This window comes from Mesoplodon bidens (assembly GCF_964165515.1).
Source record: "Mesoplodon bidens genome assembly, chromosome: 11".
NCBI lineage: Eukaryota > Metazoa > Chordata > Mammalia > Artiodactyla > Ziphiidae > Mesoplodon > Mesoplodon bidens.
Window position 1 is genome coordinate 50,623,111 of NC_138167.1, and position 17,546 is coordinate 50,640,656.

At 38.1% G+C, this 17,546-nt stretch overlaps 1 protein-coding gene across 2 annotated transcripts in view; it reads right to left on the reverse strand.

The window, feature by feature from the left end:
- Window positions 1-17,546, reverse strand: part of ANO6 (anoctamin 6) — a 218,840-nt gene that overhangs the window by 49,799 nt on the left and 151,495 nt on the right. For both annotated transcript variants that reach the window (XM_081249034.1, XM_081249035.1), the window contains 2 exons: window positions 12,001-12,106; window positions 1,028-1,088 (listed from right to left, as the gene is read on the reverse strand). In XM_081249034.1, the coding sequence (XP_081105160.1) occupies window positions 1,028-1,088; window positions 12,001-12,106 (167 nt within the window). The remainder of the gene's footprint in view (window positions 1-1,027; window positions 1,089-12,000; window positions 12,107-17,546) is intronic.

Here is a 17,546-nt window from a genome sequence, read left to right on the forward strand (position 1 = left end):
AAATAAAAGACTTGGTTCTGTTTCTTCCCCCAACTATCTACACCCTGAACACTATTTTCCCCTTGACTTATACAAAATGAAATTGGAAATGCATTTATCTTGGAAAGTGGACATTTTTTCTTCTATGGTAGAACAGTTACATCAATTAAACATGTGAAAGTCTGTATTTAAATAAATGATAATTGCCTCATTACATTAATGAGGCTATTCAAAATAAATAATATATAGTATTAAAGCTTCTATATACAAATTATATTCTTTAGGATATTTGTTCTATTTATTAAACAGAATGTTACTATTATAAGAGTAGCAGCACATACTCATATAGAAGTGTATAAAGAAGAAAGCTTACCTGTAATCCTTGTGTTGCTGCTTTTCCCGAACCCCAAACCCTTGAAAGTCAGGTTGGATCACAGCTATGAGGGTTATTACAATAATGGCTCCCAGTGAATCACGCCCCTGTGTATCCAGCCCTTGAGCAGTCCTCCCACCTCCTCACATTGTTGCTGGGTTGACCATGACTTGCTTTGGTTGATGGAACATTTGCAAACTTGATGCAAACACAGGCTTAAAAAATGCCTGGAGTGCGTTTCTCCTGTCTTGCTTCTCTTTGGAACGTTAAACTTCCATGTGAAGAATCCTGAGCCAGCCCACTGGAGGATGTAGACCCAGAGGAGGTAGCCCAGCTGAGCCCTACAGACCAACCCCTCCTGGCGAACTATGCCTGGAGAATCTCCCAGCTGACACAGAGAATCATGAGAAACACTAAACCTGTGTTTTAAGCCACTACATTTTGAGGTAGTTTTTATGCAGTAATTGATACAGTGGCCTTAAGAATTATTAATGGAGTCTGGGGGGAGATGAAGTTTGGGCAATCCAAGGGACTGAAAGTGGGTTACCTTAATCGCCTATGTAAAACCATATAATGCTATTTAGTTCGGTACTTGTATCATCTTAAGGTTTTTGTTTGTTTGTTTGTTTTTAGTTAAGAGGCAAAAGGAAACTGAAGAAAATGGACATAACTTACCCCATACCCCCATAAATACTGCAAAGACTAGGGTTCCAAAACTGTCAAAGAGGCACAATTTCTGGAAAATACAATAATAACATATACATGAATCATGTTCTTCACTTACCAGGATTCAGCAAATATGAACTGCTTTGTATATGCTACAGTTTGGGAATTTCTTTTAAAGCTGTTACCTAGTTTGACAATCACTGTATCTACTACATACTCACAGATGAGATTTCTCATTTTCTTGAAAGCAAGCAGCCTCTGCTGTATTTACCAGAGTACATTTTCCAATGGAATCTTCCCATATCATGATAAAGAAATAGGCTCAGCTGCTAAGATCCCACGCTGTTGAAAGCTTCTAACATACTTTTGAATAATAGCCTCTTTTTATGGACTATGATAGTGAATTTGAGGAAACAGAATGGCCCTAAGAATACAATGAACTCCAAACAACTTTTAGATTTATGATTTGCATCTGATTATCCAACCCTCGTCAGAGGGCAAGTTCCTGAATTCCTGCATTTCTTGTTAAGCTGCGTGGCGCGGCCAAAAAAACCCAAAAAACAAAAAGTATATATATATATATATATATATATATATATATATATATATATATATATACACACATACATATATATATACATATATATATCTGAATCATTTTGCTGTACAGCAGAAATTAACATGTAAATCAACTATACTTCAATAAAAATTAAAAAAGAAAAAAAGAGAGAAGCACAAAGCTGGGGTTTACTTTGAGATGGCTCTCCCCCAGGAGACACCTCTGTTTCCTCAAATCCAATGATGACTTTTCTACCGTCACTGATGAAAGATTCCTTTAGGATAAGGAGGCACAGTTGCTTTTGCTGACGTTACAAAGGGTACAATGATCATGAAGGAATACATGACATACTCTATTTACTAGTTCTGCTAAGTTTCCCCTTTTTGCTAGTATAAAAACAGTCTATCTCCCTCTATGAATTCCTGGAAGATCTTCCAACTAGTTACCGATTTTTATTAGTGAGCATTTTTATATCTCTTAAAAAGGTCTATTAAGTTAGTGGAAAAAGTGGCAAACATAATATCAACTTTATGACAGATCTTATGAAAAGTAAAGAAGACATGGCAGAAAAGGAAGCTACAGGCTAAAAATAAATAAATGAATAGTAAACTTTCCAGTGCCAAAGAAAATTCAAATCTGCTTCTCAGAAAAACTCAACTTTTTTAAAGGTTCTTTCTGTGTTGCCTTTTATACTGATATAAAATGAGTAAACTTTCATCTACATAAAAATATATGTTGTTATTTTTGTAAAATAATATCCACCCACCCATTTTCTTATATATCCTTTTTCCAAAGCATAGATGCCCTCAATCATCCATATATACCCTGAGCAGAAAGCACAGTCCCGAACTGTCTGTCATTCAATTACTCCTCTCAAAAATCCAGCTCAAGGAAGACAAAATTAATAAATGAGTGATCCATCTGGGGAACAATGTTCCCCACCTATTTATTCCTCTACTCCTGGGATTCTATGGAACATGATTTCAAGTCTTTTAGCTTTGACTCTTATGGAACCATCTTTTCCAAGCTGTCTTTTAATGTCATACCTTATCCCTTATTGAAAATTACTGCAGGAAAAGTCCTAAGAGAAACACTTCTGTGTGTTATAATGTTATTGAAGATTCTATCCAATGTTACGTCTCTTCTAGGAATCAATGCAAACCTCTCTCTCTTTGATACCTCCCTATCTGCCCTGACACCTCCCCCTCACTCCAGAAAGAGAAATTCCTATTATGCTGAGAAAAAGCCACTGGAAGCACATCTGTCAATGTTAGAGGGGGGAAAAAAAGGAGCAGCAAGAAAATGCAAGTTTACTGCTAATGCCAAGCTCAAGACAAGAGATGTGCCTTGCACTCTTATGAGAAGGAGTTAGGTGGCTTGGAGGAAGTTACCATTTTTGCCACTTGTGTAAGGATCAAGGAACTGAGAGAAAGAAGAAGATGGCTGGCTGGCCTCTCTGCTCTCCATGCCCCAGGAACAACATGGAAGCAGGAAGTAGGGAAGAAGATAAGCAAAGAGCTTTCTTGGTAAGAAGCTTAGCTTAGCTTGCTTGGCGGGATGGCACAGAGAGGGAAAGACAGCTGTGTTAACAGCGGCCCCAAGTCAGCATACTGCTTTAGTCAGGTGGAGCAGGAAATAAGAGAGAGCTGTATACACAGGCATGATGATTTTAAGCAGAGGAACCAGTTAGAATCTAGGAAAGTGACCATTTGGTATGCTTTCTTCCTGCAAAAGAACAAAATCAAAATTTTATAACAGTGTATTTCAAAGAACTAAATATTATACCTTAACCATGTTTCCTCTTTATCTTGCCAGCTAAAAAGCTGAGAACTTTATTTAATGCTCAGTCATAAAAACAGTATTGGACTTCCGGGTAAGATGGCGGAAGAGTAAGACGTGGAGATCACCTTCCTCCCCACGGATACACCAGAAATACAGCTACACGTGGAACAACTCCTACAGAACACCTACTGAATGCTGGCAGAAGACCCCAGACCTCCCAAAAGGCAAGAAACTCCCCACATACCTGGGTAGGGCAAAGCGGAGAGATTCCCGCACAGAGGATCGGTGCCGAGCGGCACTCACCAGCCCGAGAGGCTTGTCTGCTCGCCCACCAGGGCGGGCGGCGCTGGAAGCTGAGGCTCGGGCTACGGTCAGAGCGCAGGGAGAGGACTGGGGCTGGCGGCGAGAACTCAGCCTGAAGGGGGCTAATGTGCCACAGCTAGCCGGCAGGGAGTCCAGGAAAACTCTGGAGCTGCCGAAGAGGCAAGAGACTTTTTCTTCCCTCTTGGTTTCCTGGTGCGCGAGGAGAGGGGATTAAGAGCGCTGCTTAAAGGGGCTCCACAGATGGGCGCGAGTCACTACTGAAAGCGCGGAGCCCAGTGACGGGCGTGGGACGCTGGGGCTGCTGCTGCCGCCGCCAAGAAGCCTGTGTGCGAGCGCAGGTCACTGTCCACACCGCCCTTCCGGGAGCCTGTGCAGCCCGCCACTGCCGGGGTCCCGGGATCCAGGGGCGGCTTCCCTGGGAGAACGCACGGCGCGCCTCGGGCTGGTGCAACGTCACGCCGACTTCTGCCGCTGCAGGCTCGCCCCGCACTCAGTGCCCCTCCCTCCCGCCCGGCCTGAATGAGCAAGAGTCCCCGAAGCGGCTGCTCCTTTAACCCTGTCCTGTCTGAGCGAAGAACAGACGCCCTCCGGCGACCTACACGCAGAGGCGGGGCCAAATCCAAAGCTGAGACCCAGGAGCTGTGAGAACAAAGAAGAGAAAGGGAAACCTCTCCCAGCAGCCTCAGAAGCAGCGGATTAAAGCTCCACAATCAACTTGATGTACCCTGCATCTGTGGAATACATGAATAGACAACAAATCATACCAAATTGAGGAGCCCGGAGTCAGTGCTGTGCCTCTGAGGTGGGAGAGCCAACTTCAGGACACTGGTCCACAAGAGACCTCCCAGCTCCACATAATATCAAACGGCGAAAATCTTCCAGAGATCTCCATCTCAACACCAGCACCCAGCTTCACTCAACGACCAGCAAGCCACAGTGCTGGACACCCTATGCCAAACAACTAGCAAGACAGGAACACAACGCCACCCATTAGCAGAGAGGCGGCCTAAAATCATAAAAAGTCCGCAGACACCCCAAAACACACCACCAGACGTGGACCTGCCCACCAGAAAGACAAGATCCAGCCTCATCCACCAGAACACAGGCACTAGTCCCCTCCACCAGGAAGCCTACACAACCCACTAAACCAACCTTAGCCACTGGGGACAGACACCAAAAACAACGGGAACTACGAACCTGCAGCCTGCAAAAAGGAGACCCCAAACACAGTAACATAAGCAAAATTAGAAGGCAGAAAAACACACAGCAGGAGAAGGAGCAAGATAAAAACCCACCAGACCTCACAAATGAAGAGGTAATAGGCAGTCTACCTGAAAAAGAATTCAGAATAATGATGGTAAAGATGATCCAAGATTCTATTTCCCAGATCCAAAATCTTGGAAATAGAATAGACAAAATGCAAGAAACAGTTAACAAGGACCTAGAAGAACTAAAGATGAATCAAGCATCGATTAAAAACACAATAAATGAAATTAAAAATACTCTAGATGGGATCAATAGCAGAATAACTGAGGCAGAAGAACGGATAAGTGAGGTGGAAGATAAAATAGTGGAAATAACTGCTGCAGAGCAAAATAAAGAAAAAAGAATGAAAAGAACAGAGGACAGTCTCAGAGACCTCTGGGACAACATTAAACGCACCAACATTCGAAATATAGGGGTTCCAGAAGAAGAAGAGAAAAAGAAAGGGACTGAGAAAATATTTGAAGAGATTATAGTTGAAAACTTCCCTAATATGGGAAAGGAAATAGTTAATCAAGTCCAGGAGGCACAGAGAGTCCCATACAGAATAAATCCAAGGAGAAATACGCCAAGACACATATTAATCAAACTGTCAAAAATTAAACACAAAGAAATCATATAAAGAAGCAGCAAGGGAAAAACAACAAATAACACACAAGGGAATCCCCATCAGGATAACAGCTGATCTCTCAGCAGAAACTCTACAAGCCAGAAGGGAGTGGCAGGACATAATTAAAGTGATGAAAGAGAAAAACCTGCAACCAAGATTACTCTACCCAGCAAGGATCTCATTCAGATTTGATGGAGAAATTAAAACCTTTACAGACAAGCAAAAGCTGAGAGAGTTCAGCACCACCAAACCAGCTTTACAACAAATGCTAAAGGAACTTCTCTAGGCAAGAAACACAACAGAAGGAAAATACCTACAATAACGAACCCAAAACAATTAAGGAAATGGGAATAGGAACATACATATCAATAATTACCTTAAATGTAAATGGACTAAATGCTCCCACCAAAAGACACAGATTGGCTGAATGGATACAAAAACAAGACCCATATATATGCTGTCTACAAGAGACCCACTTCAGACCTAGAGACACATACAGACTGAAAGTAAGGGGATGGAAAAAGATATTCCATGCAAATGGAAACCAAAAGAAAGCTGGAGTAGCAATTCTCATATCAGACAAAACAGACTTTAAAATAAAGACTACTAGAAGAGACAAAGAAGGACACTACATAATGATCAAGGGATCAATCCAAGAAGAAGATATAACAATTGTAAATATTTATGCACCCAACATAGGAGCACCTCAATACATAAGGCAAATACTAACAGCCATAAAAGGAGAAATCGACAGTAACACAATCATAGTAGGGGACTTTAACACCCCACTTTCACCAATGGACAGATCTTCCAAAATGAAAATAAATAAGGAAACACAAGCTTTAAATGATACATTAAACAAGATGGACTTAATTGATATTTATAGGACATTCCATCCAAAAACAACAGAATACACATTTTTCTCAAGTGCTCATGGAACATTCTCCAGGATAGATCATATCTTGGGTCACAAATCAAGCCTTGGTAAATTTAAGAAAATTGAAATTGTATCAAGTATCTTTTCTGACCACAATGCTATGAGACTAGATATCAATTACAGGAAAAGAGCTGTAAAAAATACAAACACATGGAGGCTAAACAATACACTACTTAATAACGAAGTGATAACTGAAGAAATCAAAGGGGAAATTAAAAAATACCTAGAAACAAATGACAATGGAGACACGACGACCCAAAACCTATGGGATGCAGCAAAAGCAGTTCTAAGAGGGAAGTTTATAGCAATACAATCCCACCTTAAGAAACAGGAAACATCTCGAATAAACAACCTAACCTTGCACCTAAAGCAATTAGAGAAAGAAGAACAAAAACATCCCAAAGTTAGCAGAAGGAAAGAAATCATAAAAATCAGATCAGAAATAAATGAAAAAGAAATGAAGGAAACAATAGCAAAGATCAATAAAACTAAAAGCTGGTTCTTTGAGAAGATAAACAAAATTGATAAACCATTAGCCAGACTCATCAAGAAAAGAAGGGAGAAGACTCAAATCAATAGAATTAGAAATGAAAGAGGAGAAGTAACAACTGACACTGCAGAAATACAAAAGATCATGAGAGATTACTATAAGCAACTCTATGCCCATAAAATGGACAACCTGGAAGAGATGGACAAATTCTTAGAAATGCACAACCTGCCAAGACTGACTCAGGAAGAAATAGAAAATATGAATAGACCTATCACAAGCACTGAAATTGAAACTGTGATTAAAAATCTTCCATCAAACAAAAGCCCAGGACCAGATGGCTTCACAGGCGAATTCTATCAAACATTTAGAGAAGAGCTAACACCCATCCTTCTCAGACTCTTCCAAACAATATCAGAGGAAGGAACACTCCCAAACTCATTCTACGAGGCCACCATCACCTTGATACCAAAACCAGGCAAGGATGTCACAAAGAAAGAAAACTACAGGCCAATATCACTGATGAACATAGATGCAAAAATCCTCAACAAAATACTAGCAAACAGAATCCAACAGCACATTAAAAGGATCATACACCATGATCAAGTGGGGTTTATTCCAGGAATGCAAGGATTCTTCAATATACGCAAATCAATCAATGTGATACACCATATTAACAAGTTGAAGGAGAAAAACCATATGATCATCTCAATAGATGCAGAGAAAGCTTTCGACAAAACTCAACACCCATTTATGATAAAAACCCTGCAGAAAGTAGGCATAGAGGGAACTTTCCTCAACATCATAAAGGCCATATATGACAAACCCACAGCCAACATTGTCCTCAATGGTGAAAAACTGAAACCATTTCCACTAAGATCAGGAACAAGACAAGGCTGCCCACTCTCACCACTCTTATTCAACATAGTTTTGGAAGTTTGAGCCACAGCAATCAGAGAAGAAAAGGAAATAAAAGGAATCCAAATTGGAAAAGAAGAAGTAAAGCTGTCACTGTTTGCAGATGACATGATACTATACATAGAGAATCCTAAAGATGCTACCGAAAAACTACTAGAGCTAATCAATGAATTTGGTAAAGTAGCAGGATACAAAATGAATGTACAGAAATCTCTGGCATTCCTGTACACTAATGATGAAAAATCTGAAAATGAAATCAAGAAAACACTCCCATTTACCATTGCAACAAAAAGAATAAAATATCTAGGAATAAACCTACCTAAGGAGACCAAAGACCTGTATGCAGAAAATTATAAGACACTGATGAAAGAAATTAAAGATGATACAAATAGATGGAGAGATATACCATGCTCCTGGATTGGAAGAATCAATATTGTGAAAATGACTCTACTACCCAAAGCAATCTACAGATTCAATGCAATCCCTATCAAACTACCACTGGCATTTTTCACAGAACTAGCACAAAAAATTTCAAAATTTGTTTGGAAAAACAAAAGACCCCGAATAGCCAAAGCAATCTTGAGAACGAAAAACGGAGCTGGAAGAATCAGGCTCCCTGACTTCAGACTATACTACAAAGCTACAGTCATCAAGACAGTGTGGTACTGGCATAAAAACAGAAAGATAGATCAGTGGATCAGGATAGAAAGCCCAGAGATAAACCCACGCACATATGGCCAACTTATCTTTGATAAAGGAGGCAGGAATGTACAGTGGAGAAAGGACAGCCTCTTCAATAAGTGGTGCTGGGAAAACTGGACAGGGACATGTAAAAGTTTGAGATTAGATCATTCCCTAACACCATACACAAAAATAAGCTCAAAATGGATTAAAGACTTAAATGTAAGGCCAGACACTATCAAACTCTTAGAGGAAAACATAGGTAGAACACTCTATGACATAAATCACAGCAAGATCCTTTTGGACCCACCTCCTAGAGAAATGGAAATAAAAACAAAGATAAACAAATGGGACCTAATGAAACTTCAAAGCTTTTGCACAGCAAAGGAAATCATAAAGAAGACCAAAAGACAACCCTCAGAATGGGAGAAAATATTTGCAAATGAAGCAACTGACAAAGGATTAATCTCCAAAATTTATAAGCAGCTCATGCAGCTCAATAGCAAAAAAACAAACAACCCAATCCAAAAATGGGCAGAAGACTTAAATAGGCATTTCTCCAAAGAAAATATACAGACTGCCAACAAACACATGAAAGAATGCTCAACATCATTAATCATTAGAGAAATGCAAATCAAAACTACAATGAGATATCATCTCACACCAGTCAGAATGGCCATCATCAAGAAATCTAGAAACAATAAATGCTGGAGAGGGTGTGGAGAAAAGGGAACACTCTTGCACTGCTGGTGGGAATGTGAATTGGTACAGCCACTATGGAGAACAGTATGGAGGTTCCTTAAAAAACTACAAATAGAACTACCATATGACCCAGCAATCCCACTACTAGGCATATACCCTGAGAAAACCATAATTCCAAAAGAGACATGTACCAAAATGTTCATTGCAGCTCTATTCACAATAGCCCGGAGCTGGAAACAACCTAAGTGTCCATCATCGGATGAATGGATAAAGAAGATGTGGCACATATATACAATGGAATATTACTCAGCCATAAAAAGAAACGAAACTGAGCTATTTGTAATGAGATGGATAGACCTAGAGTCTGTCATACAGAGTGAAGTCAGTCAGAAAGAGAAAGACAAATACCGTATGCTAACATATATATACGGAATTTAAAAAAAAAAATGTCATGAAGAACCTAGGGGTAAAACAGGAATAAAGACACAGACCTACTTGAGAATGGACTTGTGGATATGGGGAGGGGGAAGGGTAAGCTGTGACAAAGCGAAAGAGAGGCATGGACATATATACACTACCAAACGTAAGGTAGATAGATAGTGGGAAGCAGCCGCAGAGCACAGGGAGATCAGCTCGGTGCTTTGTGACCGCCTGGAGGGGTGGGATGGGGAGGGTGGGAGGGAGGGAGATGCATGAGGGAAGGGATGTGGGAACAGATGTATATGTATGACTGATTCACTTTGTTATAAAGCAGAAACTAAGAAAAAATAATAATATTTACGAAAAAAAAAACAGTATTAATCCTGATTAACTCCATAATTGTTTCTTCATTTCCTTGATCCTGATTTTCTATTTCTATTTCTAATTTGTTAACAATTCTGGCATACATGTCAATTAGTGAATACTCTATCTCTTTCCAAAAGGAAAGAAATGAATATAAAAATGTATAATTGGAGAAATGATTGAATTAACCAATAAGCAGAAAAGCATGAAAAGGTGCTTCTCTTTTTCTCCTCTTTTTCCTTATTTTTTCATTTCATTCTTTTACTCATATTCTTTTATATGCTTCCCTCCCTTTGTGAATCACTCTGACAAGACTCAAGGGATTTTTTTTGGAAACTGGAAGAGAATGATTCATTTTTTTCCAAAACAATGAAAAAAAAAAGGTACACAGGGACATATTTGAAAGTCATGTGCTTAAGGATGGCTAGGTGGAGCAGAAGATATGAGAAAACAGATGGGGATTGGGTGTGTGAAAAATAATTTCTTAAGGAAAATGGAATTTCCATTTGTACTTTGTGGAGTACAGTTTGCCTCTGGTATTATCGTTGGCACTTGCCTTAAATCCAGTGCCTGGGGATTACGTCACTAACTAGTGACGTTTATGAGTCAACATCACTGGAAGGCAGCTTCTCTCTTACTAGCTCCAAGTCTTTTACTTTGAGTGATCTATGATAGATATTTATAGTCTAGAACTTGTGTTGGTTGGGGGGGTTGGGCAATGAAATGTATTTTAATTCATAAATTAAGTGTAGAAATAAATGTGTTGACAATACCCTGCAATCACCTTAATTAAGGGGTGGAACAGTTTTCCAAACATAGAGTTCAGTTTGAGAGTGGAGTGCCTGGTACTACAGTCAGCCACTGAAGAACATGGCAATAGCAAGGAAGGCAGATTTGCTATCATTTTCTGGCTTTGTCAGTTACTAGGCAGGTGATCTTGAGCAAATCATTTAATCTCTCAGATTCTCAGTGTTTAAATCTGTAAAATGGAGGTAACATCTGTTCTGCCTGTCTCACAGTGCTGTTTTGTGTGTCAAGTAATGATATAGTTACAAGAACTTTGCAAAGTATAAACTATAAAGTGGCATCACTATCTTAGCAGTGTATTCAGTTAAAATAAGACTTACACGGAGTAGATCAGAATATTCTGAGGTCATATAAAGATTCCTAAACTTTCATGGCAGAACTAGGGGACAGAGGAAAGATCAAGACAACGGAGACTACTACAAACATCAAAGTTGTCAGGAAAACTCTCTGAAGCAAGCCGACCATCTTTCTTCCTGTCTGGCGTTTCTGGCGTGCCTTTCAGTAAGCTCTCTCCAGTCTCAGTGCTTTTCCTAAACCTCCTGGATTTTAAGAAGTCATATAGCTCAAGATCATCTGCATGTATAAGGGGAACCAGATGTGTTTTGTGGGAATGTTTTGAGACAAAGTGAATAGCTGTTACCATTTGCAGACAAAACCTTTCTTATGCATTTTAATAAATACAGTCTAAATCTGACCAGCAAGGTCTTTAAAAATCCAAGCAGAGTTTCAGCACACTTTCAAAGTGGGAAAACACAAGTACAGATTTCAGGTTTCCATTCACTTGAATTAAGGAAAATACTTAGAATAGTAAACCTATTAAGTAGTATTTATGAGATAAGCCAGGTTTGAGATTTCTGCTTTGATTACTTGAAATACTTAAATTAGTTTCAATTCCACAGTTCCTCCCTGACCCTTCAGGAGATTTTAGATAAAGCTTTTAATTTCAATTTATTATTTGTAAACAAGGAATAAACACATGCATTTAATATCTATCTTTCAAAATGAAGATGTAGTTGACAATTACCTTTCTAAATTCCTCAGAGGAAAAAATTATAATCACTATGTTGTACTAAAATTTTTAGAAGAAAAAAATCTTTCATTACTTGTAAATGTTTGGGAAAAAAAATACCTTTGAGGACTCGCAAGTAATATTGAGTTTCCAGAATGGACAAAGCTTATCACATTGAGGGCACATTATGATCTTGCCGCCAATATCAGGATCACAAACTTCTTTGCTAAAGAAAAGAGAAAAATAAAATTTAATTAAAAAAATTTAATGAACAGGACTTTCTTTTTACCAGCATGATAAAATCCAACATCCATTCATGATAAGAAAACTAAACTAAATTCTTATAAAACTAGGAATGGAAATGAACTTCATTAACCCGATAAAATCTTGCTATATAAAAAAACATTCTACTTAACAGTAACATGGTGAAAATATTTCCTCTGCATCAGAAACAAGATGATGTGTCCCACTATCGTCGCTTCTTTTCAGTGGAGGTCCTTGCCAGCACAGTAAGTAAAAAAAAAAAAAGATAGGAGGAACGGCAAGGGAAGAAAACTCCTATCACTAACAGATTACATAATTGTTTATATGGACAACTCAATAAAACTTGCAGATAAATTGTGAGAATAAATGAGTTTAGTAAGTTTGCTGGACACAAAATCAGTATACATAATATATATAGGGTCACAAAAAGAAACTGTGTCTCTAAAGACCTGCAACAATTTTTTAAAACACCGTTTTCCAATAGCTTAAAAAATATGGGGCTTCCCTTGTGGCGCAGTGGTTGAGAGTCCACCTGCCGATGCAGGGGACACGGGTTCGTGCCCCAGTCTGAGAAGATCCCACATGCCGCGGAGTGGCTGGACCTGTGAGCCATGGCTGCTGAGCCTGCACGTCCGGAGCCTGTGCTCCGCAATGGGAGAGGCCACGTACCGCAAAAAAAAAAAAAAAAAAAAAAAAAAAAAAAGAAGAAGAGCCTAGGTATAAAAATATAATTCAAAATGTATGAAATTTATATGGAGAAAATGATAAAACTGTTCTGGAAGAGTAAAGAACCTATATAAATTGGGTACATTATCATGTTCATAATTTGGAAGAATCAATACTTGAAGATGTCATTTCTCCCTTATATGAGCTATAAATTCAATAGAAGAGCAAAGCCTCAGAACACTCAAGACATCTCCTAAAGAACAAGGTGCTACTGGGATAGGTTAAGAAAAACTGAGCAAGAGAACAAAATAAAGAGCTCAGAAAGAGACCTCTGTATACACCAAAACTGATGTATAACACGCAGGGTAGGCCCAGCAAATTAGTAAGGTAAGAACTGATGTTTGAATAAACAGGGCTGCTGCATTGGAATATCACAGAAAAAGGTGAAATTGAACCACAAAATCCTATCATATACAAATCAACTCCAGGTAGAAAATAAAAATGCAATAGTACCAACTTATTAAAAAAATGAAAATTAAATTTAAAAGACTATCTAGATAACCTTGGGATAAGGAAAAATTCTACTAATGAAAAACAAAAAAGCTTAAATCATAAAGGAAAATATTAATACATTCAAAATCTTTTAAAACTAAGAACTTCATTAAAACACCATAAAGAGAGGGAAAAAAAATAGTCACAGACTGGTAGAAGTTTTGCAACACATAAAAATGACAAAGGACTACTCACAACAGTATTTTTAAAACTACTACAAATTAATAAGAAAAAACCAACAAACTAACAACAGGTTACACACTGCTCACTCTAGGAGAAGCCATGCAGATGGACTCTTACGTGAATGGGACTGGAGTTGCAGAATTAGTTGGCCCTGCAAATAACTCAGTAAAAAATAACTGGGCATGAGAAACACTTCTAGAATATCTGAGTAAAGATCTTGGAAAACTTGCTCCTCTATAAAGCAAAGACACTGGCAAAATCTGTCAAAATTAACCTCTGCAGAACTGTGGAAATTAAACAAAGTCTTCCAGCAGTCTGAGGGGTGCTTATTTGAGGAAAAATAGCTGAATCTTTTCCATAAAATTTGGGGCATTTTAACTTGACTTATTGCCATCCCCATAACCTCAGCTTCATGGTGGCCTTAAAAATCAACAGTCTCACAACCAAGGTAGCCTAGCAGCCACTAATGGAGCAGAAGTGGTTTGAAGTTACCAAAACACCCATCCCCAGAGAGTTGTCACTATTTGACCTATCTCAAGCTCATGCTGTGCAAATCGTCCTATCCCCAGAGTGTCTGTTGAAAGTAATTAGCAGGAATTATTTAACATTACAGTTGCCTGAGGCAGTGACACCAACAGAGACTAACAAGATGCTGATTAGAAAACTTAGAAGGAAAAATTAGGTAATGAGATGTTCTGGGGGTGGGGGTAGGGTTACAAAGCTCCAACAAATTCCTAGAATTGTGGACAGTGCATATGACCAGCAAAGACCTGAGAAAACCTTAATCTCTCAACTTTGGCTGACCTTGAGGTTCTGCATAAGCAAGAAGTAAAGGCTAAGGAAGAGCTGCAAACTGCCTGCTGGAGTGCTGAAGGCATTCCTCAACACACAAACACAGAGCCACTTGACAAAGGCTCAAAAAAATGATTGGTTCCAAGTATTTAAAGAAATCACTATCCAATCATTAGCTGATAACTAAGCTTTTGTACACAGATCTCATGGCCATGCACAATAAAGAATACAGACTTTACAGAATTTGCTCAGGAAAATAACTAAATAAATAGCAGCAGCACAGCAATGACAACAGAAGCAACAACAAACCCTGAGGAGGGGAAAAATCTGGTTTCCAGATCTGCCACAATATGTTAAATGCCCAGTTTTCAACAGAAAATTACAAGATACACAAAGAAACAGAAAAGTTTGGCCATAACACAGGGTAAAAAAGAAGTCAATAGAACCTCCCTGAGGATGTCCAGACATTGGAATTACTAGACAAAGACATAAATAAGCAATTATACATATGTTAAAGAACTAATAGAAACCATGCTTAAAGAATTAAAGTATGTGAACATCTCATTGTACAGAGAATATCAATAGATAAAAATTATTTAAAAGACCAACTCGAAATTTTGGAGATACAAACATAATGACTAAAATGAGAAATTCACCAGAGAGGTTTCTCTGCAGATATGAACTGGCTGAAGAGAAAGTCAGCTAATTTAAAACTAGGTCTATTGAGATTATCAAGTCTGAGAAACACAAAGAAAAAGGAATGACAAAAAATGAACACAGACTCAAGAGATGGGTGGGACACCATCAACAATACACATAATAGGAGTGCCAGAAGGAAGGAGGGAAAGAAAGGGGCGGAAACAATATGTGAAGAAATAATGGCTGAAAAACTTCCCAAATTTGATGAAAACATTAATTTGTACATCCAAGAAGCTCAACAACCTCCAAGTAGTATAAACTTAGAGATATCCAAACATAGGCACATCAGACTCAGTGTGTCAAAAGACAAGAAGAGAGAATTTTGACAGCAGAAAGAGGAAAATGACTCAACATATACTAAGACTCCTCAGTAAGATAAGCAGTTGATTTCTAATCAGAAACCATGAAAGCCAGAAGGGAGTGGGATGATATCACCAAAGTGCTAAAGGAAAAGACTGTCAATCAAGAATTCTATATCCAGCAGAACTATTCTTCAAAAAATGAAGGATAGTTTAATTAGGTCCCATTTGTTTATTTTTGTTTTTATTTCCGTTATTCTGGGAGACAGATCAAAAAAGATATTGCTGCGATTTACATCAGAGAGTGTTCTGCCTATATTTTCCTCTAGGAGTTTTATAGTGTCTTGTCTCACATTTAGGTCTTTATTCCATTTTATTTTTGTGTATGGTGTTAAAGAATGATCTAATTTCATTTTTTTTAACATGTAGATGTCCAGTTTTCCCAGCACCATTTGTTGAAGAGACTGTCTTTCCACCATTATGTTTTGCCTCCTTTGCCTCCTTTGTCATAGATTAATTGACCACAGGTGTGTGGGTTTATTTCTGGGCTTTCCATCCTGTTCCATTGATCTGTATTTCTATTTTTGTGCCAGTACCATACTGGTTTGATGACTATAGCTTTGTAGTACAGTGTGAAGCCAGGGAGCCTGATTCCTCCAGCTCCATTTTTCTTTCTCAAGATTGCCTTGGCTATTTGGGGTCTTTGCGGCATATATCCAGAGAAAAACATGGTCCAAAAGGATACATGCACCCCAGTGTTCACTGCAGCACTGTTTACGATAGCCAAGACATGGAAGCAACCTAAATGTCCATTGACAGAGGAATGGATGAAGAAGATGTGGGTGCATACACACAATGGAATATTACTCAGCCATTAAAAACAATGAAATAATGCCATTTGCAGCAACATGGATGGACCTAGAGATTGTCATGCTGAGTAAAGTAAGTCAGAGAAAGAGAAATGTCGTATGATACCCCTTATATATGGTATCTAAAAAGAAATGATACAAATGAACTTATTTACAAAACAGAAACAGACTCACGGACCTAGAGAAGGAACTTATGGTTACCGGGGGGAAGGGTGAGGGGAAGGGATAGTTAGGGAGTTTGGGATCGATATATATACACTGCTATATTTAAAATGGATAACCAACAAGGACCTACTGTATAGCACAAGGAACTCTGCTCAACGTTATGTGGCAGCCTGGATGGGAGGGGAGGTTGGGGGAGAATGGATACATGTATATGTATATGTATATTTATACGTATGTCTGAGTCGCTTTGCCATGCACCTGAAACTATCACAACATTGCTAATTGGCTATACTCCAATATAAAATAAAAAGTTTAAAAAGGAATGAAGGAGACATTATTTGAAGATTTATATTTATACAATAGATCTTTATAATGAAGGAGAATTATCTGAAAGATTCCACTGCTAGCAGACCTGCTCTACAAGAAATACTAAGGAGAGTCCTTCAGGCTTAAATGAAAGGACACTAGACAGTAAGTCAAACTCAGCTGAAAAACTAAAGAGCAATGGTAGAGGTAACTACATAGGTTAAAAAAAAAGAAGAAAATATAAATATATTTTTGCATGTAATTATTTTCTTCTATCTGATGTAAAAGATAACTGCATAAAACAATACTTATGAAACTGTGTTGATGGGCTTATAAATGCATAAAAATGTAATTTGTTTGACAATAATAGCACAAAGGAGGGGGGGGGAACAGACTGATACCAAAGCAGAGTTTTTATATACTACTGAAATTAAGTTGGGATTAATATGAACTAGATTGCTTTAAAACAAGATGTTAATTATAATCTCCAGGGCAACCACTTAAGAAAATACCAAAAAAAAAAAAAAGTAAAAGAAACAACAAATTAAAATAGAATTAAAATGGTATACTAGAAAATATTTTATACAAAAATGTAGTAATGGAGGAATGAAAAAAAAGACATAATATAGAAAACAAAGAGAAAAATGGCAGATGTAATTCCAAGCTTATCAGAAATTACACTAATGTAAATGAATTAAATATTCCAATCAAAAGACAAAAGGCAGAAATAAATGGAATAGAGAATAGATATGCAACAGAGAAAAATCGACAGTTGGTTCTTTGAAAAGATCAATAGAATTGACAAGTTTTTAGCTAGACTAGTCAAGAAAAGAAAGAGAGAAGACGCAAATTACTAAACTTAGAAATGAAA